This window comes from Siphateles boraxobius, unplaced genomic scaffold, assembly GCF_051911475.1.
Source record: "Siphateles boraxobius isolate OS27281-9 unplaced genomic scaffold, OSU_SipBor_1 359, whole genome shotgun sequence".
Classification (NCBI taxonomy): domain Eukaryota; kingdom Metazoa; phylum Chordata; class Actinopteri; order Cypriniformes; family Leuciscidae; genus Siphateles; species Siphateles boraxobius.
In genome coordinates this window covers 85302-105895 of record NW_027508985.1, presented here as the reverse complement: position 1 = coordinate 105895, position 20594 = coordinate 85302, and the positions used below count along the sequence as shown (strand labels likewise).

At 41.4% G+C, this 20594-nt stretch overlaps 1 protein-coding gene across 2 annotated transcripts; it reads right to left on the bottom strand.

Annotated features, from left to right (window-relative positions):
- Positions 1–910: 910 nt before the first annotated feature.
- LOC143702880 (centrosomal protein of 120 kDa-like) lies at positions 911–19623 on the bottom strand. 2 transcript variants are annotated; one of them, XM_077196788.1, is made up of 14 exons: positions 19461–19623; positions 17570–17726; positions 13469–13583; positions 12335–12470; positions 10601–10749; positions 9845–10042; positions 7868–8092; positions 6712–7015; positions 5193–5349; positions 3139–3288; positions 2690–2872; positions 1737–1830; positions 1390–1521; positions 911–1256 (listed from the first exon to the last, which is right to left on the bottom strand). In XM_077196788.1, the coding sequence occupies exons 1-14, from the start codon at positions 19507–19509 to the stop codon at positions 1104–1106; spliced, it is 2202 nt and encodes a 733-aa protein (XP_077052903.1). In that variant the 5' UTR covers positions 19510–19623; the 3' UTR covers positions 911–1103. The 2 variants fall into 2 exon arrangements, with proteins under 2 accessions (XP_077052903.1, XP_077052904.1); XM_077196789.1 differs by having other exon boundaries at positions 5193–5350; positions 6767–7015.
- Between the last annotated feature and the right edge of the window lie 971 nt (positions 19624–20594).

Genomic DNA, 20594 nt, shown 5'->3' with positions numbered 1-20594 from the left:
TTATATCCACTATCAGAGTTTTGAGTTTATATCCACTATCAGAGTTTTGAGTTTATATCCACTATTCAGAGTTTTGAGTTTATATCCACTATCAGAGTTTTGAGTTTATATCCACTATTCAGAGTTTTGAGTTTATATCCACTATTCAGAGTTTTGAGTTTATATCCACTATTCAGAGTTTTGAGTTTATATCCACTATTCAGAGTTTTGAGTTTATATCCACTATTCAGAGTTTTTTCCTCACAATTCCGAGTTTCTCACAATTCGGACGTTTCAGATTTGTGAGGTATAAACTTTCAATTGCAAGAAAAAAAAAAGTCAGAACTTTCATTTTTAAAAAGTCAGAATTCCTTTTTTTATTTCATGGCAGAAACAAGCTTTCATAACGTTTTACAAATCTATCTAATAAATTATTAGACACAACGGTTAAACATCAGTATACAAAAAAAGTTATTAGTATTATTAAGCTATTATTAGTAATAGAGGAAGAATTATGGCGTTTGATAAGAACTGATAAGAAAGTAAACATGTACCTTGATATGCAGTGTAAGTCGCTTTGTATAAAAGCACCAAACGCATAAATGTAAAAGTTTGCCTTTCTATCGTCAGCATTCAGCAAGTATGCATATATATTATTAAAACAAGTCTTTGAAAATAAGCATTTAATTTCACAAACCTTGGTGAGTCGAGCAGTGAGATCTGAATAAATATTATGTAAAATAAAAATTCATTTAATTTCAGCAATTGTTATTTAGTGTTTTTACTATTATTAAATTAAATAGCATTAAATAAAGTCAATATCAGTCGACAACTAATTCCACTCCCGTAGAACTCCTGTATGATCCGAAACTCTGTATGATCCGAAACTCTGTATGATCCGAAACTCTGTATGATCCGAAACTCTGTATGATCCGAAACTCTGTATGATCCGAAACTCTGTATGATCCGAAACTCTGTATGATCCGAACACATGATGATCTTTAATGCTCTTTTACACACAAACTAATGCGCTACTTTATTTGAGGAACAGAGCCACGTTTAAATCCTGCCATGCAACAAAACAGCCTGAACATTCATATAGTGAATTCTATTTCTCGTGTGATTTAACCCTTTATGCAGTCAGTGTGTGTGTGTGTGTGTGTGTGTGTGTGTGTGTGTGTGCGGACCTTTTTCTTGATGAGAGCCTCTCGCTGCTGATCTCTTCTTCTCCACTCCTCCGCCAGCGCCTGCATGTGACTCAACTCCTTCTGCTTCAGCTGAACACACATAGAGGGCTTCATATGTTGTTGATGTACGTGACGTCGTGACGTAAAGCAAGTCGTGATTCTCGCGAGATCTCAAACTTGCATTGCTGGTTTTTCCAGCGGATCAGATGAACTGAGCCGATACCTGATTATCAAACATGTCTTCCTGCATCTCCTTCCACAGTTCCAGCTCCAGCGCTGCCTTGTACTCCAGGGTTTCTCGAGGTCGCGTGAGTGTTTCTGACGCCCCGTGACCCTGAGGAGGAGCCACTGCTGCCTGCAAACAAACATTACCCATAATCCTCCTGTTCAAGACGCATTAACATTCACAGATACTCCAGAAACTAAACTAGCTGTAGAGCGTTGGCGCTTGCAACGCCAAGGTCATGGGTTCGATTCCCAGGGAAAGCAAGAACTGATAAGACTGTAAATGTGGACCTTGAAATGCAATGTAAGTCCAAATGCATAAATGTAAAAGTAAACATCTGATACCTGTGAGGATTCAGAGACGTGGATTTCTTGAGCTTTCACAAAACCCAGATCTTCAAGAACGCTCACGTAACAGAGTTCAGCCAACTTCTCAGACCTGCGGACACAGAATTCAGTTCAACCTGCTTTAGCCTGGAAATACTTCATCTAAATAGACTGATCAGATGAAAATCCAAATTTTAATGTTGTTTATATGTCTATGTGGTGTTTTTAATATGCTTTAAGACAAACCATGTGTAACTTCATAAGTCAACAGCATTGCTGAGTATTTTCTCCTTAAAACTGCAGTGAACCAAAGACAGTCTCAAAAACACGCTTTGAAATCGCTGGTGTTTCTGACGTCACAAACTACCTTGTAACCAATCAGATCAACGTGTGATCGTCAACCAGTGGATCTCTGAGTGGAGGCGGGGCTCATTTGCATATTCATAGAACCACGCATACTAAATGAGTCAAGGGTGTCAAGTTACATTCAAGATATTTTAAGGCATGAAGAACTTTAAGGAAAAAACATTTAAATATGTAATTTTGGTGATCAAAGATGAGTTTTAAGGGATACAATTATTGACTACAATGGCGTCTAATGTCTCCCAGCATTCTACAAAACATGTTCTTTTGTGCTGTGAAAAAGAAAGAATGATGTCAGAATGTGCATTTTTGAGTGAACTGTCCCTTTAAGAGAAATGCTCCCTCACTTAGATATTTCACATAGTGTGTTTCGAGGCCGCCATCTAGAGGTGAGACCCGTGCGCTGCGGGGACTGAGCAGAACATGATCCAACAACTGAATATAGTCCTGTAAACTCGCCCAGAGATATGCAAGTATGTTTAACTTTATCTGCATGCATAAAGTACAAGCAACCTCCGGTAATTACTGACAGAATCTTAATTTTTGGGTGAACTAACGCTGTAAGGTTCAAGTGTACGCTTGAGGACCGGGCCTGAGATGACACAAACCCGTGGGCTTTAATGATGGGAATCCTCTCAGAACAGCTCTGTCTCCAGCGCTGCCGGCCCGACGGGTCCAAGAACCGGGATTTCTCCGAGCTGAGGAGACGAGACAGCTGAATACTGACAGAACCCAGCAGAACATCAGGAGAACTGGGCTCTCGGTGCCACATCTCCACCAGCAGAGGAACCCTGAACACACAACAACAACAACTCAAACCAACCAACAAGTATTTTGTGTTTTCATCAGAGGCAAGGCAGGTTTATTTATAGAGCACATTTCATACACAATGGCAATTCAAAGACTCTCTGTTGTCCATCTTCTCCTGTCGGCCACCGTAACTTCTGTTGGGTGCAATTCGCAACCTCACCACTAGATGTCGCTAAAAATCACAGTGTACCTTTAAGAAAGAAATTCACAAATGTAGCCTTTCAGCCGTTTCGACAGCCCTACTGACCTGAGGAACGTGTCCTGAAGCTGATTGGGCAGAGCGGCGAAGTCAAAGGCACAGAAGGACTGTGGGAGAAACACCTCTGTGTTCTTCTTCACCTCCACCGCTGGACTCGTCATGATGGGAGACGCACTGCCGAAGAACGGGTACGCGTATCTGCAACCAGAGGAAACCGCGTAACACTTCAGAAGAGTCCGTTCATGTTCCCAGAGTCTCCTGGGTTAGAAATTCAGAACTGCGAGATATAAAGTCAGATTTGTTTTGTAAGTCAGAAATGTATAATTTACTTTATAACTCACAATTCTGACTTTATAACACAATTCTGACATCCTTTCTAAGAATTTCGACTCAATGTCTCAATTTAATACAATTCCTATATTTATAAAAAAGAACAGTGAACATAAGTTTACAAGTGGTTAACTCATAAAAAGAAATTGAGAGCCACAAACATGTATATTCAACTCTTTTTATTTTAGGTGCACTTGGGTTCATTAAAACAGAACCCAACTCTATATTTCAAATGCATACAATGAATAGACAGGATTTTGATGCAAGATGAAAAAACTATGCTGAAAATTGGATAAATCTGAACAGTCGCTAGGGGTGGGGCGGTATGGATTTTTTCTAACCGCGGTTGAAAAGCAAGATTTTCCTGCGGTATGGCGGTAAACCGCTTTAAATAGCCAACCCACATTTCTTACAACAAAATTTTATTTGACACAATTTCATTTACTAAATGGCATAAACAGGCTTTACTCCCTTGAAACTTAAACTGGAATGTCACTGTTTCTGTCAGTGCGACTTCCCGAACAGGCGAACACGCACACGCACACATCACTTTTGGAGTAAAAATTTAAATTGCAGATGCAGTGCACCGCGATGCATCACTATATCGATTTGAACTGAATCGATGACATGATAATCGTAATCGAACCGAACCGTGAGACCAGTGTAGGTTCACACCCCTAGATACAACATAGCCAATATACTAGGGACTTTAGCCTTTAAATAACTTTGCTGCATTGGATCAGTGTTCTTTCTAGAACAGCCAAGAGCTTTCTAGCCTCGCGACAGCAGCGCCTCGCATCGCTCATAGACCTTAAAACAGTCAGCGCCGCGGATGCGGTTTCGAAAGTTGATCAAAAAACGTTGGTGCGGGTGGATGGCGGACAGATGATGAGTTTTGTGATGCGGTTGCGGATGAAATAATAATAGCCCATCCGTGCATCTTTAATACGAATGGAATGTTATTATGCGTCATGGAACATTGCGCTCCTCAACTCGCGAAAGGTCGGATTTGCTCCATCTTTTGATAAGTTTTGTTTAGAAAACCTTGAATCCATGTAAGACACAATATCATTAGACATAATCCATGTCATTAGAATCAATGAATCCATGTCATTAGACACAACGTGCACACATGTGCAGGCCAAGGTTTTTTTTTTTTTGTGCGGTGATAACGGTGACGAGCTCAGACCCGCGGTTGGAGTCACGTGACCGCGGTATTCCCGTAATGCGGTAACTGTCCCAGCCCTAACAGTCGCATGCCTCGATCAAACAGGATCAGGTTATTTTATCTTTAAGATAAAACAAACATAAAATCTCACAGCATTAGCTGTAACATGGAGTCTGCAAGCTTATGAAGTGTAGGAAAACTAATACTGGCTTTTGGGTGATAGATAAATAAATATGGGAAAAAAATCAATTCATGCCATTCTGAGAATCAATTTTGAATAGACCACATTTTAAAAAACGATTAATCGAAAAATGTGTTTTTTTTGCCCAGCCCTACTTTTCCACCATTGGCTTTTGGCTTGCTTAGTGGAGGACAGGTAATTTAATATTCAACAATATTATTGATCTGCCTGCATTGACACTATTATATGAGAACTTTTTTACAGCAGAAATGAACATCACTGAACTTACTTAAGCTGGACTGTGACGCTATTTTCTTCAAGAAACAAATTTGTTGCATTATTTTCCTGTTATCTCTGTAAAGCTGCTTTGAAACACTGTGTGCTGTAAAAAGCGCTGTATAAATGAAGGAGACTGGAGCTGACCTGAGGATGCAGTTGACCGGGAAGCTGGTCCTGAGATCCCGAACGCTGCGCAGGTCCAGAGAGAAGCAGAAGTGATGAGCCGAGGCCGGGATCGAGATCTTAGGAGCAGAAACAGACACTGAAGAATCTTCAGCTTCAGCAACACCAGCAGGAACATCTGAAAACACACAGATAATGAGATGGTGTTATTATGTTGTTATTATAATAATAGTACCATGTGGTACGCTGTTGCCACCGCCAGGGACAAGGTCAGCTGCAGGGTATCATTCGCTCTGCAGAGAAGGTGATTGGCTGCAATCTTCCATCACTTCAGGACCTGTACGCCTCCAGGACTCTGAGGCGAGCAGGAAAGATTGCAGCTGACCCCTCCCACCCCGGACACACACTGTTTTAGACTCTCCCCTCTGGCAGGAAGCTGCGGTCCATCAGGACCAAAACCTCTCGCCACAAAAACAGTTTCTTCCCGTCGGCAGCTAGCCTCCTTAACAAGGCCCGGGTCCCCCACCGACAATCCCCCCTTGCAAATTACTCAAATGTCTCTGCACATGTAAAAACTTTCTTCTCATTTCATGCACAACCTGGCACATTGCACATACTTGTAGTTAATCTTTATTGTTGTATATTTTATTTTGTCAATTTATTTTATTTTCATTTCATATTTATATATGTTCCTACATTTATTTATGTCAACTGTATGTTTGTCTACATGTAGCACCTTACGACCAAAGCAAATTCCTCGTATGTGTAAAACACTACTTGGCAATAAAGCACCTTCTGATTCTGATTCTGCTGTATGATCACACACACACACACACACACACACACACACACACACACACACACACACACACACACACACACACACACACACACACACACACACACACACACACACACACACACACACACACACACACACACACGAACGCTGTGCTACGTGAGCTGAACTGTGACTATCGACCAGCACTGGCACGGCGTTCGTGGTTCGTCTGTTCTCCAAAGATGGTCCTGCTTGTATACTGAAGTGTACTGTCTTTATAAAGTATGTTCTTATTAAACTGTCTGCACACTTACACAGTTCTCAGTGCTTCGGTTTGCAGGTAGAGACCCTCATTATGCTAGCGTGTTAGTGTGGGGCTATTTTGAGCCTTGTTAGTGGTATTAACTAGAGATTTTTATTTTTTACTTATTCGATGCCCGATACACTAGCGTTATAAGCTAATCTGTGGTTAAACTAAAAAATAACGTTAAAACTGGGTACATTCGATTATCATGAAAACGCATCCCAGAGAACGGTCGACTAGGTGCCCATGCGTTATTTAGCCCTAGGTTCATTTTTGGCTGGAATTGTCCTTCAAACATGTTTTTTTTCTGCAGTAAAGTTGGGCTTTTAACATGGGGGTTTATGGGATTGAGTCTCTTCTGCAGCCGGTCTCTAGTGGCCAGTGGAGGAACTGCAGTTTAATCACTTCCGTGTTGAACTCAAGAGAGAGACCAGAAGGTTGGCGTGAAAACTTGCCATGTGTTGTGGGCGGGGCCTGTCTGTCATGATCTGTGGGTGGAGCCTCTCTGTCATGTGTTGTGGGCGGAGCCTGTCTGTCATGTGTTGTGGGTGGAGCCTGTCTGACATCACTGGTCAGACTCTCGGCCTCGCTCTCCGAGTGCTCAGGAGAAGCAGCCGGAGACAGAAGAGGCGGGTCATGTGACTTCCTGTCGGGTGACGGGCTCATCGGGACTCTGTGCTCCTCTGAGGGACATTCACGACGGCTGGCTGGAACGGGGCCTTTCTTCACTGGAGTTTTAGGTCCGTTTTCAATGTCTAACTGTTAAAAAAAAAGATCTGTTAAAACACTGAAAGAATCAAACCACACATTATTCAGACACCAGATATCATTTTTGATATTTTATTACTAGTGTGTGCAGGACTCTATAGTTCATTTCTGTAAGTGAGGAGAGCAAAATAAAGTAAACTGTGACATTATTATACCCAATAATTCTTCATACAGCGACTACCAGTATAATATGGGACTTTAATAGTTATTCAGACACTTTGAGCTGATCATGTTTTGCTGAAGTGTTTTTTCTTTAATAACTAATGCACCTTTTTACACCACAGACTGAACAACATGAAGCATTGCTTGGTGATTGGTTGAGCTAAACTGGTATTATCTAATTGTGTAGTTAAATTTAACAGCTGACAGATATTCAACATAATTCATGTGTGAGAGTCTAACAGAAGGACGGACAAAACCAGTCAAATATCAACTGAGTTCTGGTCAGATTTTATTACCAACTATAGCGAATAAACTGTGATAATGGGGCAAATGAAGATGGCGCCGATGTTGTTGGCATGCCGTCCGCAGTCTGCCCTGTTACTATCTTTTGCACTTGTTATGTTTTTATATATGCCTCACTTTGTTTTATACTGTAATGCTATATTGGTGTATGACCGTCTACTACTTTTCTATTTCTTCTATTTCTTATGTATTTCTATTGTCCTGTACTGCTTTGCATTATATCCTCTCCTATGTACAGCACTTTGGTCGGCCTGGGCTGTTTTTAAATGTGCTTTATAAATAAATATTGTATTGTAATGTGAGAAATGTTGAAGTGTCTGGATAAATGTTGCTTTGACTGTATAATATCCCTGCACATGATGCGTCTCGTATGATCACCTGATGAGAGATATCCTCGGCTCTCAGGGTCACAGAGACGCCCACCGTGGGCTGGAGGTCCGGCGGGACCGGCTTCAGGTCCGGCTTCACCCGGTTCGGGGGCTGAAGGATGAAAGCGCCCTCTATAGTTGCCGGATGTTTGCTCAGATCAGCGCCACTCCTTATTAACCCGGCCAGACTGACGTCAGTGCTGCCGAGAGACTGGTTTCCACAGCAGAGATGGATCTGTGTGCAAAACACAAGCTACATCACAACCTGTACATTCTTCACTATCAGTCCAGTCACATTTATACAGCGCTTTTACAGCACAGAGTGTTTCAAAGCAGCTTTACAGAGATAACAGGAAAATAATGCAAAAAAGTTTGTTTCCAGAAGAAAATAGCGTCACAGTCCAGCTTAAGTAAGTTCAGTGATGTTCATTTCTGCTGTAAAAAAGTTATTAATTTAGTTCATTTATATATATATATACATACAGCCGCTCTGGAGTCAACTGTGATGTCATCGTCCAGCTCAGTTCAGTTCTTATATAATAGTGTCAATGCAGGAGATCAATATTATTGCTGAAAATTATATTAAATGTTAAATTTAATGTCCCGAACTAAGCAAGCCAAGCCGATGGCAACAAAGGAAAAGGCGACAGCGAAAGAACCAACTCTTGTGAGAAACCAGACTCAGTCTCAGTTCTCCTCTGGCCAACGAACCAACAGTGTATGATAATGATTCAGGAGCATTACAGGTCAGAGGTCAGATTGATTTGGAACAATCAGAATATTCTCCAGTTCATCAGGTTGAGGATCGGAGTCACGCGCGTATAGAGACGAGTTTGTTGACGATCAGCGCCGATGGCTGTCGTGTTGTGACATTTTTGTGTGTGTGAAGATTAAACTAATGAAGATTAATTTAATTAAAAAACAACTATAAATGGCTTTTTAATAGTATTTTATTATTATAATATTATTAGTAGTAGTATTTTTTGGTAAAAAGAAAAAGTTTTTTTTTGCAAGAACCCTTGCAAAATGATTTTACATAGATTAAGAAAGCCACCCCTACTGGTCACATCTATAGTTAGATTGATTTGTTTAGATCCAGTGAAGTCGTCCCACCACTTTTTCTCAGGATCAAATTTAATTCCCCCACCACTTTTTGAAACATTAAGGCACGGATGTACCTAATACAAATGAATAAAACCTCTCCGGTTAACTAGCAGAGCATTCATTTAGTTCGCTATTTAATAAGAGATCTAGCACTAAAATGTGTTGTTTTTGAACTCAACCTGAGCGCTCGTGTCCGCGGTGATCGGTTGCATGGATACAGTGTTGTCTTGCGGCTCGCGCGCTTCAATCTATCGCCGTTGCGGAGACACTCTATTCATCCCGGTGAAATAACAAAATAATATGCACACAAACATGCCCCTGCTTGATATAGACTGTAACCACTGTTTTGATGATAAGATAAGAACCCGTAACCTCTGACACGCTTGGCAAAAGATCTACCACACGACCATTTAAGAACTTAAACAAGATTTGCGGATCGATGCATTTATTTACCCGGCGTGGTGATGGTGCAGTGGATAAGACACATGCCTTTGGTGTGAGAGACCCGGGTTCGAATCCCCTGTGAGACACCAATGTGTCCCTGAGCAAGACACTTAACCCCTAGTTGCCTCGGAGGCGTGCGACCTCTGAAATATAGCAATTGTAAGTCGCTTTGGATAAAAGCGTCAGCTAAATGAATAAATGTAAAATGTAAATGTATATACGGGTTGAGCAGAGAGGCTGCACAGTTTGGATGGTGTTGCTAAGAACTTGCAATGTATAACTATTATCAGACCGGCCCTCCCGGCCTCGTAACACGGGAAAAGTCCCGACTCTCCCGATTGCCACTCTGCCTCTGATTTGAACTATATCGATAAATTATTTATATGGATATATCGCCCAGCCCTAACACAGGCCTGGTCTACACGATCATGATGTTCACCTGGAGACACGGCTGCTGGCTGAGGAACAGGCGAAGGACTCGCTCACTGCTGCGGATGCGGACGGACGCTCGCTCCGGCTCGAAGTTTGGGCTGATGAGGTTCTGGAACGGTTCGCTGGTGACGTCGTTCCCCAGGAGAGTGTAATAGAAGAAGAACTCGGACCCCTCAACGGAGAGCTTAGTCGAGCTGGAGATCAACTGAAGAACAGAAAATGTGTCATATTATGCTCTTTTGCAAAGTTTTGCTTTTGCTACTAGAACAGGTTTTCCAGCTTGAATGTTGATTATTTTCCTCATATTCTCCATTGTTGCGGCTCCTCTCTTCCCAGTCTGTCAGTAACGCTTTGTTTACTTCCTGTCTCTATGAAGCCCCTCCTTCTGAAAAGCACACTGTGCTCTGATTGGTCAGCTGGAGCAGTGTGTTGTGATTGGTCGAGTGCTTTGAGTGTGTTTGGGAAATGTCCCGCCCCTTACCATAACCGCCAGTTTAACACACTACTAACTAACTCAACCAGGCCCCGCCCCTTTATTCTGCATATGAACTATTATAATGAGGAATATTGTGACGTGTTCGTTCCCGGAAGAAACTCAAGATACAATGGAGGCGTTTCAGGAGTTCAGAAACACTGATATAGAGAAGAACTGGAGCTTCTTCGTGATCAAACAGCAACATTACACACTAAACACAGATGAAGATTGAGAAAAGCACAATAGATCCTCTTTAAAACATCAAATACAGTAATGAGATTCATGTACCTGCTCCAGTTTAGTAGCAAACGCTACCGTTACCGACAGCACAAACATGTCCGCGCAGAGATCTTCAGGCCCGATCTGATGAAACGCTTCTTCCTCGTTCAGAACCGCTGTGAGTTTAGCAGCTTCTAGAGGAACTAGCGCTGGAGAACCTGCGGGCGAGAGCGTTCACAGGACATCATCATCAACAGAACGCTCGCTGAAGTCCACAGGAACCCGATACGCTTCATCACATTAACCAGCATTAAGAGTTTTTACCTTTTGTTATCATTTTAGAAACAATAATTGTACTTTTTGGAATAAATGGACTGATGAATGTTTCACCACACTACAATTACATTTTGTTGATTTGTACAATGATGAACTGAACAAGCACAAACCGTGTGGAAAAACCAGCATGATTGTATTTTAGCATCAGTCAATCAAGCATTATATTAAGATATTATGATAATGAAGCACTAATTTATGATAGAACTTAATTAATAACGCAATTGTATGACATGATAGTTTGTCTCAAAGCTTGTGTACTCTTCTGCAACACACTCAAAAGTATGCACTTTTTCTTTACAAAAAGAGTAAATACTTTTAGGGCGTAATATAAATAGTCTCATATGCATTGTAGAGGGTTGATGGGACATGAAGTTTTGCAGCCCATCAACAGAAGCAGAGAACATGAGGAAAAAGGGAAGGATAGAAGGACATAAACTAGGGATGCTCTTTACGGTTACTGATAAGATTATAATATTGAATTGGCATTAAATAAAAATAAAATTGACGAGTGTCTGTGACCCGTTAAAGATACCAAAATAAAGTTTCACGGGTTTATATTAACGTGCAAACAGCAGCACACAGAACCTGGATTCACATCACATGTTCACTCGCCTGCAGCATTTCTGACAGTGACAACAGAGAAAAACATAAAATAGGCCTACACTAAATATATTCTTTTAACTTAATCCGCAAATTAAGAAGATTAAAAGAAAACACTGAATTTGTTTGAAGCTTTGAAAAACCGGCAATTTGTTTTCCGTCAGACTAAGTTTTTTCGTCAAATAAAAATATCAGGCCTACCTCAATCCACAGCTTGTCTAGTTTATTTTTATTTTTTTAAAGTAGCATGTCTACATGATGTGGGGTTAGTCTGGAGCATAGTCAGCTCCAGCCTCTCCGATGCAGATATCCTGGGAATACAGAGATAACGTCTCTATAGTGGCCAGCTTCGGGAAGCGCCTTTCATTTGCTTCGCCAGTGATATTGCATTGTACTTGCACTACTGCTGTATTTTAATACCGCGTAGCATATTTTCCAAGTAACTTCGTCGCCCTATCTGTCGAAATGGTCCCACACAGTAGCTACTGCTTTTCGCTCGCTTCATTGTGCTTGCTCAGCGAAATATGTTTGAAGGACGTGTGGTTGCGAGTCGACGCGCCCTGTGAGTTAACAAATATAGGCTATATAATATTTTTTTACCCATGCAGCAAACTAAAAAAACTAAACTTTTAAACCATTTCACTGGTAGTGTTATTCGGTTAAATGTTTACTTTCGGTTAACGGTTAAACAGTCAATATAAGCGTCCCTAGCTACTAGTAAGAATTGAATTGTAGAGCTGTCTAAATGAATTCTTACTAGTAACAATGCAATTACGACGAGTAGCGCTGGATATAATAATAAGCTAAAACGGCTTGCCATATGAACCGATGTTTCCTCTCAGCCCAGGTGAACATGAGCGCTAGTACCTGCTCTCGGCGGAGCTTTCTTTGCCTTGAAGCTCTCCGCGGTTTGCTTTGTGTCGTTCTCCAACATCACACTGATCAGGAGGGCAGGTTTGAGTTTCGTGTATTTGCTGCTGAGCAGAGGATGCCATTTAGGAGCCTGAGGAACACAAACACCATTTACAACTACACACCAAACTAACGAGAAGGAAAAAGCTGTTTTCTATGTGAATATATATAGTAAAGTGTAATTTATTCCTGTGATTAAAGCTGAATTTTCAGCATCATTACTCCAGTCTTCAGTGTCACATGATCCTTCAGAAATCACTATAATATGATGATTTGATGCTCAAGAAACATTTATGATTATTATCAATGTTCATTTTATTTGTGGAAACTGAGATGCATTTTGTTGCTCAGGATTCTTTCATGAATAGAGTTAAAAAACAGCGTTTATTTTAAATATAATATTTTGTAACATTAAAAATGTCTTTACTGTCACCTTTGGTTAATTTAATATCTTTGATGAATATGAATTTCTTTAACCTCAAACTTTTGAACAGTAGTGTATCCTGGTTTGGTTCCTACACAAATATTAAGCAGTAAACTTAAATAATAATCATAAATGTTTCTTGAGCAGCAAATGTAAAAGTAATGTTTTTGTGCTAAAATTTAGAGAACGTTATTAAAGACCTTTAAGCAAACATTATATCGACCTCACAAGAAGAACGTTTGTTCATAACTTTTAGAGAATTTGCCATGTTCTGAGAACATGTTCGCTGGGATATAATATAAAATTCACTTCAGGTTTTTAAAAAATAAATTAATACTTTTATTCATCAAGAACACATTAAATCAAAAGTGACAGTAAAGACATTTATAATGTTACAAAAGATTCTATTTAAAATAAACACTGTTCTTTTGAACTTTCTATTCATCAAAGAATCCTAAAAAATCAAATGAATCAGTTTCCACAAAAATATAATATGAACTGTTTCAACATTGATGATAATAATCATCAATAATCACATAGTGATAATAATATGTCACTGTTTTTACTGCATAAAGCCTTGCTGAGCAGAAGAGACTCTTTCGAACACATTTAAAACTCTTAACAATTCTAAAGTTGAAAGGTCAGCGTGGCGTTCCTCTGCTGACCTGCTTGACGTCCTGCACGGATCTGAGCTCGAGGACGATGTATCCCACACTCTCTCTGGCGCCCGAGCCGCTGTCCACCGCGTAACACTGCAGTTTGATGGGAGTCCTCTGCAGCCTGTGGGAACGAGACAAGGCGTGTTTCCAGTAGCCTTTAAACTAAAAAAAAACTAAACTAGACTAAAGACTAAACTTCGAAGGGTCATAGCACTTACATATGTGACCCTGATCACAAAACCAGTCACGAGTCGCACGCTTATATTTGTGGCAATAGCCAATAATACATTGTATGGGTCAAAATGATCGCTTTCTATGAAGATCATGTTCTATGAAGGTATTTTGTAAATTTCCTACCGTAAATATATAAAACATTTATTTTTGTGAGTGAATGAAGCGTCCTACACAGACACACACACACACACCTGCGCTGGTGCAGAAATACACACACCTGCGCTGGTGCAGAAACACACACACCTGCGCTGGTGCAGAAACACACACACCTGCGCTGGTGCAGAAACACACACACCTGCGCTGGTGAAGAAACACACAAACCTGCGCTGGTGCAGATACACACACACCTGCGCTGGTGCAGAAACACACACACCTGCGCTGGTGAAGAAACACACAAACCTGCGCTGGTGCAGAAACACACACACCTGCGCTGGTGCAGATACACACACACCTGCGCTGGTGAAGAAACACACACACCTGCGCTGGTGCATAAACGCACACACCTGCGCTGGTGCATAAACGCACACCTGTGCTGGTGCAGAAACGCACACACCTGCGCTGGTGCAGAAACACACACACCTGCGCTGGTGCAGAAACACACACCTGTGCTGGTGCAGAAACACACAAACCTGCGCTGGTGCAGAAACACACACACCTGTTCTGGTGCAAAAACACACACACCTGTGCTGGTGCAGAAACACACACCTGCGCTGGTGCATTAAACACACACCTGTGCTGGTGCAGAAACACACACACCTGCGCTGGTGCATTAAACACACACCTGCGCTGGTGCAGAAACACACACACCTGTTCTGGTGCAGAAACACACACCTGCGCTGATGCATTAAACACACACCTGTGCTGGTGCAGAAACACACACACCTGTGCTGGTGCAGAAACACACACACCTGTTCTGGTGCAAAAACACACACACCTGTGCTGGTGCAGAAACACACACCTGCGCTGGTGCATTAAACACACACCTGTGCTGGTGCAGAAACGCACACCTGTGCTGGTGCAGAAACACACACACCTGCGCTGGTGCATTAAACACACACCTGCGCTGGTGCAGAAAGACACACACCTGTTCTGGTGCAGAAACACACACACCTGTGCTGGTGCAGAAACACACACCTGCGCTGATGCATTAAACACACACCTGCGCTGGTGCAGAAACACACACACCTGTGCTGGTGCAGAAACACACACACCTGTGCTGGTGCAGAAACACACACACCTGTGCTGGTGCAGAAACACACACACCTGTGCTGGTGCAGAAACACACACACCTGTGCTGGTGCAGAAACACACACACCTGTGCTGGTGCAGAAACACACACACCTGTGCTGGTGCAGAAACACACACACCTGTGCTGGTGCAGAAACACACACACCTGTTCTGGTGCAGAAACACACACCTGCGCTGATGCATTAAACACACACCTGTGCTGGTGCAGAAACACACACACCTGTTCTGGTGCAGAAACACACACCTGCGCTGATGCATTAAACACACACCTGTGCTGGTGCAGAAACACACACACCTGTGCTGGTGCAGAAACACACACACCTGTTCTGGTGCAGAAACACACACCTGCGCTGATGCATTAAACACACACCTGTGCTGGTGCAGAAACACACACACCTGTGCTGGTGCAGAAACACACACACCTGTGCTGGTGCAGAAACACACACACCTGTGCTGGTGCAGAAACACACACACCTGTGCTGGTGCAGAAACACACACACCTGTGCTGGTGCAGAAACACACACACCTGTTCTGGTGCAGAAACACACACACCTGTTCTGGTGCAGAAACACACACCTGCGCTGATGCATTAAACACACACCTGCGCTGGTGCAGAAACGCACACCTGTGCTGGTGCAGAAACACACACACCTGTGCTGGTGCAGAAACGCACACCTGTGCTGGTGCAGAAACACACACACCTGCGCTGGTGCAGAAACACACACCTGTGCTGGTGCAGAAACACACACACCTGTGCTGGTGCAGATACACACCTGTGCTAGTGCAGATACACACACCTGTGCTAGTGCAGATACACACACACACCTGTGCTGGTGCAGATACACACACCTGTTCTAGTGCAGATACACACACCTGTGCTGGTGCAGAAACGCACACCTGTGCTGGTGCAGAAACACACACACCTGTGCTAGTGCAGAAACGCACACCTGTGCTGGTGCAGAAACACACACACCTGCGCTGGTGCAGAAACACACACCTGCGCTGGTGCAGAAACACACACACCTGTGCTGGTGCAGATACACACCTGTGCTAGTGCAGATACACACACCTGTGCTAGTGCAGATACACACACACACCTGTGCTGGTGCAGATACACACACCTGTTCTAGTGCAGATACACACACCTGTGCTAGTGCAGATACACACACCTGTGCTAGTGCAGATACACACACCTGTGCTAGTGCAGATACACACGTGTGCTGGTGCAGATACACACCTGTGCTAGTGCAGATACACACGTGTGCTGGTGCAGATACACACCTGTGCTAGTGCAGATACACACACACCTGTGCTAGTGCAGATACACACACACCTGTGCTAGTGCAGATACACACACACCTGTGCTAGTGCAGATACACACACCTGTGCTAGTGCAGATACACACACCTGTGCTAGTGCAGATACACACACACCTGTGCTAGTGCAGATACACACACACCTGTGCTAGTGCAGATACACACACACCTGTGCTAGTGCAGATACACACACACCTGTGCTAGTGCAGATACACACACACCTGTGCTAGTGCAGATACACACACCTGTGCTAGTGCAAATACACACACACACCTGTGCTGGTGCAGATACACACACCTGTTCTAGTGCAGATACACACACCTGTGCTAGTGCAGATACACACACCTGTGCTAGTGCAGATACACACACCTGTGCTAGTGCAGATACACACACCTGTGCTAGTGCAGATACACACGTGCGCTGGTGCAGAAACACACGTGCGCTGGTGCAGATACACACACACCTGTGCTGGTGCAGATACACACACACCTGTGCTGGTGCAGATACACACACACCTGTGCTGGTGCAGATACACACACACCTGTGCTAGTGCAGATACACACACACCTGTGCTAGTGCAGATACACACACACCTGTGCTAGTGCAGATACACACACACCTGTGCTAGTGCAGATACACACACCTGTGCTAGTGCAGATACACACCTGTGCTGGTGCAGAAACACACGTGCGCTGGTGCAGATACACACACACCTGTGCTGGTGCAGATACACACACACCTGTGCTGGTGCAGATACACACACACCTGTGCTGGTGCAGATACACACACACCTGTGCTAGTGCAGATACACACACACCTGTGCTAGTGCAGATACACACACACCTGTGCTAGTGCAGATACACACACACCTGTGCTGGTGCAGATACACACACACCTGTGCTGGTGCAGATACACACACACCTGTGCTAGTGCAGATACACACACACCTGTGCTAGTGCAGGTACACACACACCTGTGCTAGTGCAGATACACACACACCTGTGCTGGTGCAGATACACACACACCTGTGCTGGTGCAGATACACACACACCTGTGCTGGTGCAGATACACACACACCTGTGCTGGTGCAGATACACACACACCTGTGCTGGTGCAGATACACACACACCTGTGCTGGTGCAGATACACACACACCTGTGCTGGTGCAGATACACACACACCTGTGCTGGTGCAGATACACACACACCTGTGCTAGTGCAGATACACACACACCTGTGCTGGTGCAGATACACACACACCTGTGCTGGTGCAGATACACACACCTGTTCTAGTGCAGATACACACACACCTGTGCTGGTGTAGCGTCCGCCGGTCGAGTTCCCAGGCCAGTTCAGTGCAGAACTGTGGATGTTCTCGATGCTCCACCGCGTCTGTGGCCAAAGTTTCCCCGTCAAAACGAGCCTCAACGACCAGAGCGAGCCGAGGACTTCTGGGAAACTGGCGGCCTAGAGAGACAAAACACACAACAGCTTCCTCATTATTCATTCAAATCAGCAATATAGCATAAATTCAGCTGTAAAAGCACTCACATCAATTCAGTTCAAGTTCTGCAAGTGTCAGTGCAGGCAACTACTACAGTGATATTGATATACTATGGTATATACACTAGAGGTCGACTGATTCATCGGTTTTGCCGATATATATATATCAGTACCGATAGTTGATTGGTAGTGAGAGCTATCGTTATCGGCAAAAATCCACACCGATAGTTTTTCCGGGTTACGTCGGTTGCTGCAGCGGCTGAGAAGAGTGTGCTGGCGTTACACAGAGCGAGAGCGCCCTCTAGATGACAAATAAAAACTGCCACCGCGTGTTTATTTTAACACGTGAGCCTGCAGAGAGTGACACGCTGACACTTCAGATGCGCATTTAAAACACCGACAGCGAAATAGTATATAAAACTCTACCGTCCATGTTGCCATATCATTATAAAGTAATAATTTGTTGACTAGATGCTGCATTAGTGTGTGAGGACTAACATTAGCACCTCGAGCGGTTCAAACAATGTGACAAAAACACTGACGCAAATGTTTAACGTCGCAATTGTTACCGTCTATTTGCATTAGTTTATATCCAGCTGGTCACGTTTAAGCATTCATTAGCCAGCGAATTAGCGTTTTTAAAGCTAGTGACGTGATTGCTTTCTCAACATTGATATGTTGATGTAGCCGACAGAATTTGATTTTTATTGTTATTTTGATTAGATAATCATTATGTTTTCTAATATAGAAGTGAGACAATACACATAACATACATTTATGTAATTTTAATGCTCTGGCCTTTGCAGATATGGCCATCTTTAAGCATAGCAGACTCTTTGGATTTATATAAAATGATAACGTTACAATAAGATTACATTTTTAGCATTAACTAAGGTTAATAAATGTTGTAGTATTGTTCATTGTTAGTTTGTTAATTTCAACATTTACTAATACATTTTAAATTGAGTTTTAATTTTTATTTTATCTGTTAACCTAAGTTAATGTACTATGAAATAACATGAATGATCAACGTACAATTGTCTTGCTCAAATATTAATATATGCTGTAAAACAATTATATTGCATAATGCATATAGTTCATGAAAGCTATCCTTCTTGACAACTGGGACTTGCAAAGTGTTACCTATGAAATGTGCGTATGTCTCTAGGTTATAGCTAAAGAAACCTGTACAATTTTAATGTTTAAATTATTAAACATATCAAAATTGAAATTCTGACTTAACTGTCATAATTGACATGAAAAATCGTGAAAATGACAGTCAAAAATATGACACGCCGCAATTCTGACATAACTTATAAATTAAAATTCTGACTTAAAAATTCATATTCCTAAATAAAAACTTGAAATTCTGACTTAAAAATTCATATTCCTAAATAAAAACTTGAAATTCTGACTTTAATGTCATAAAAAGTCGAAATTGTCTATAAATGTCACTGTCAAAAAGTCATATAATACTATGGTATTACTATATTAATTGCACCGCACCGATTGTACTTTTATTAATGACTTATTTATCAGCAAAATGCACATTTAAATATTGTTAGAACTTATGTGCGTGTAATGCCTCGAGAGAACACGTGACTGATATGATTAATTAACCATTAATCGTTTATGGCACCGTATTTACTTTTTACTATTTATCGCAGGAGTCTTAAGTGATAAATCTGTTAACGTTACCTTCAAGAATGGAAACAACAATCAGCAGCTGCTCTGATTTTGACGCCATGTCATTCCCAGCATTAATTAAAGACACTCATAATGATTCAGAGCTGATTTCATGTTGTTTATTTTCAGCGCGTCTGTTCTGTTGTTGTGTTCAAATAACGACGGTAACTGTCAGGCTGCGTCACTTCCGCCGGAAACAGCAGCGTGTATGTGTGACTCGCGCTCCCCCTGTAGGACGGATGAACACATCACACATAAACTAATTTGTCTTTTATCAGATAAATAAATGAATGAAGGCCCATTTCCGCCACATAAGATAAAAGGCTTGTGTATATCATAATTATGTCGAATTTATAAAAAGTTTTTGAGATGAAATTGAAAACTCGAAATAATGACACTTAATATATGAGATTAAAAGAAAACTCGAAATTGACAGTATCAAAATGATGGCATACTAAGCCGAAATTATGATATACAACGTATATTAAAAAGTTAAAATGCGGACTTGAATGTCATAATTATAATAATTTAAATAAAAATAATAAAAAAGAAATGGAAAATATGACATAACACATCGAAATTATGACATACAAGTCAGACTTTAAAAGTCATATTCTTAAATAAAAAGTTTAAATTCTGATATTAATGTAATAATTTTGACATAAAAATTCGAATTTATGACGTTTATGAAATAAATGATGACTTTAAAAGTCAAAATTATAAAAAGTATATTTAAAAAGTTAAAATTCTGACATACTAAATAGAAATGATGATACAAAAAGTATATTAAAAAGTTAAAATTCTGATTTAAAGTTATATTTATGAGATAGAAATTCGAGATTATGACATAAAAAGTATAAATAAATAAAAATAAAACAATAAAAAGTCAAAATTATGAAGTCAAAATTATGAAATATGAAGTCATAATTATGTTATTAAAAAGTCTAAATTCTTAAATAAAAAGTAGAAATTCTGAATTAAATGCCATAATTGACATAAAAATCATAAAAATGACTTTCGTAAATATGACAAGTCAAAATGATGACTTATAAAGTGACATTCTTAAATAAAAAGTTGAAATTCTGACTTTAATGTCATAATTTTGACAGAAATTCAAGCGTAAAAACTAAATTACGACATACTAAG

Coding starts and splice junctions, on each gene's coding strand:
- LOC143702880 (XM_077196788.1), bottom strand. CDS start 19,509: ATGGCGTCAAAATCAGAGCAGCTGCTGATTGTTGTTTCCATTCTTGAA. Junction 13,584..17,569: donor CGGACGCTACACCAGCACAG/GTGTGTGTGTAT, acceptor TCGTTCCCACAG/GCTGCAGAGGACTCCCATCA. Junction 7,016..7,867: donor CCGAGGATATCTCTCATCAG/GTGATCATACGA, acceptor TTTTTTTAACAG/TTAGACATTGAAAACGGACC.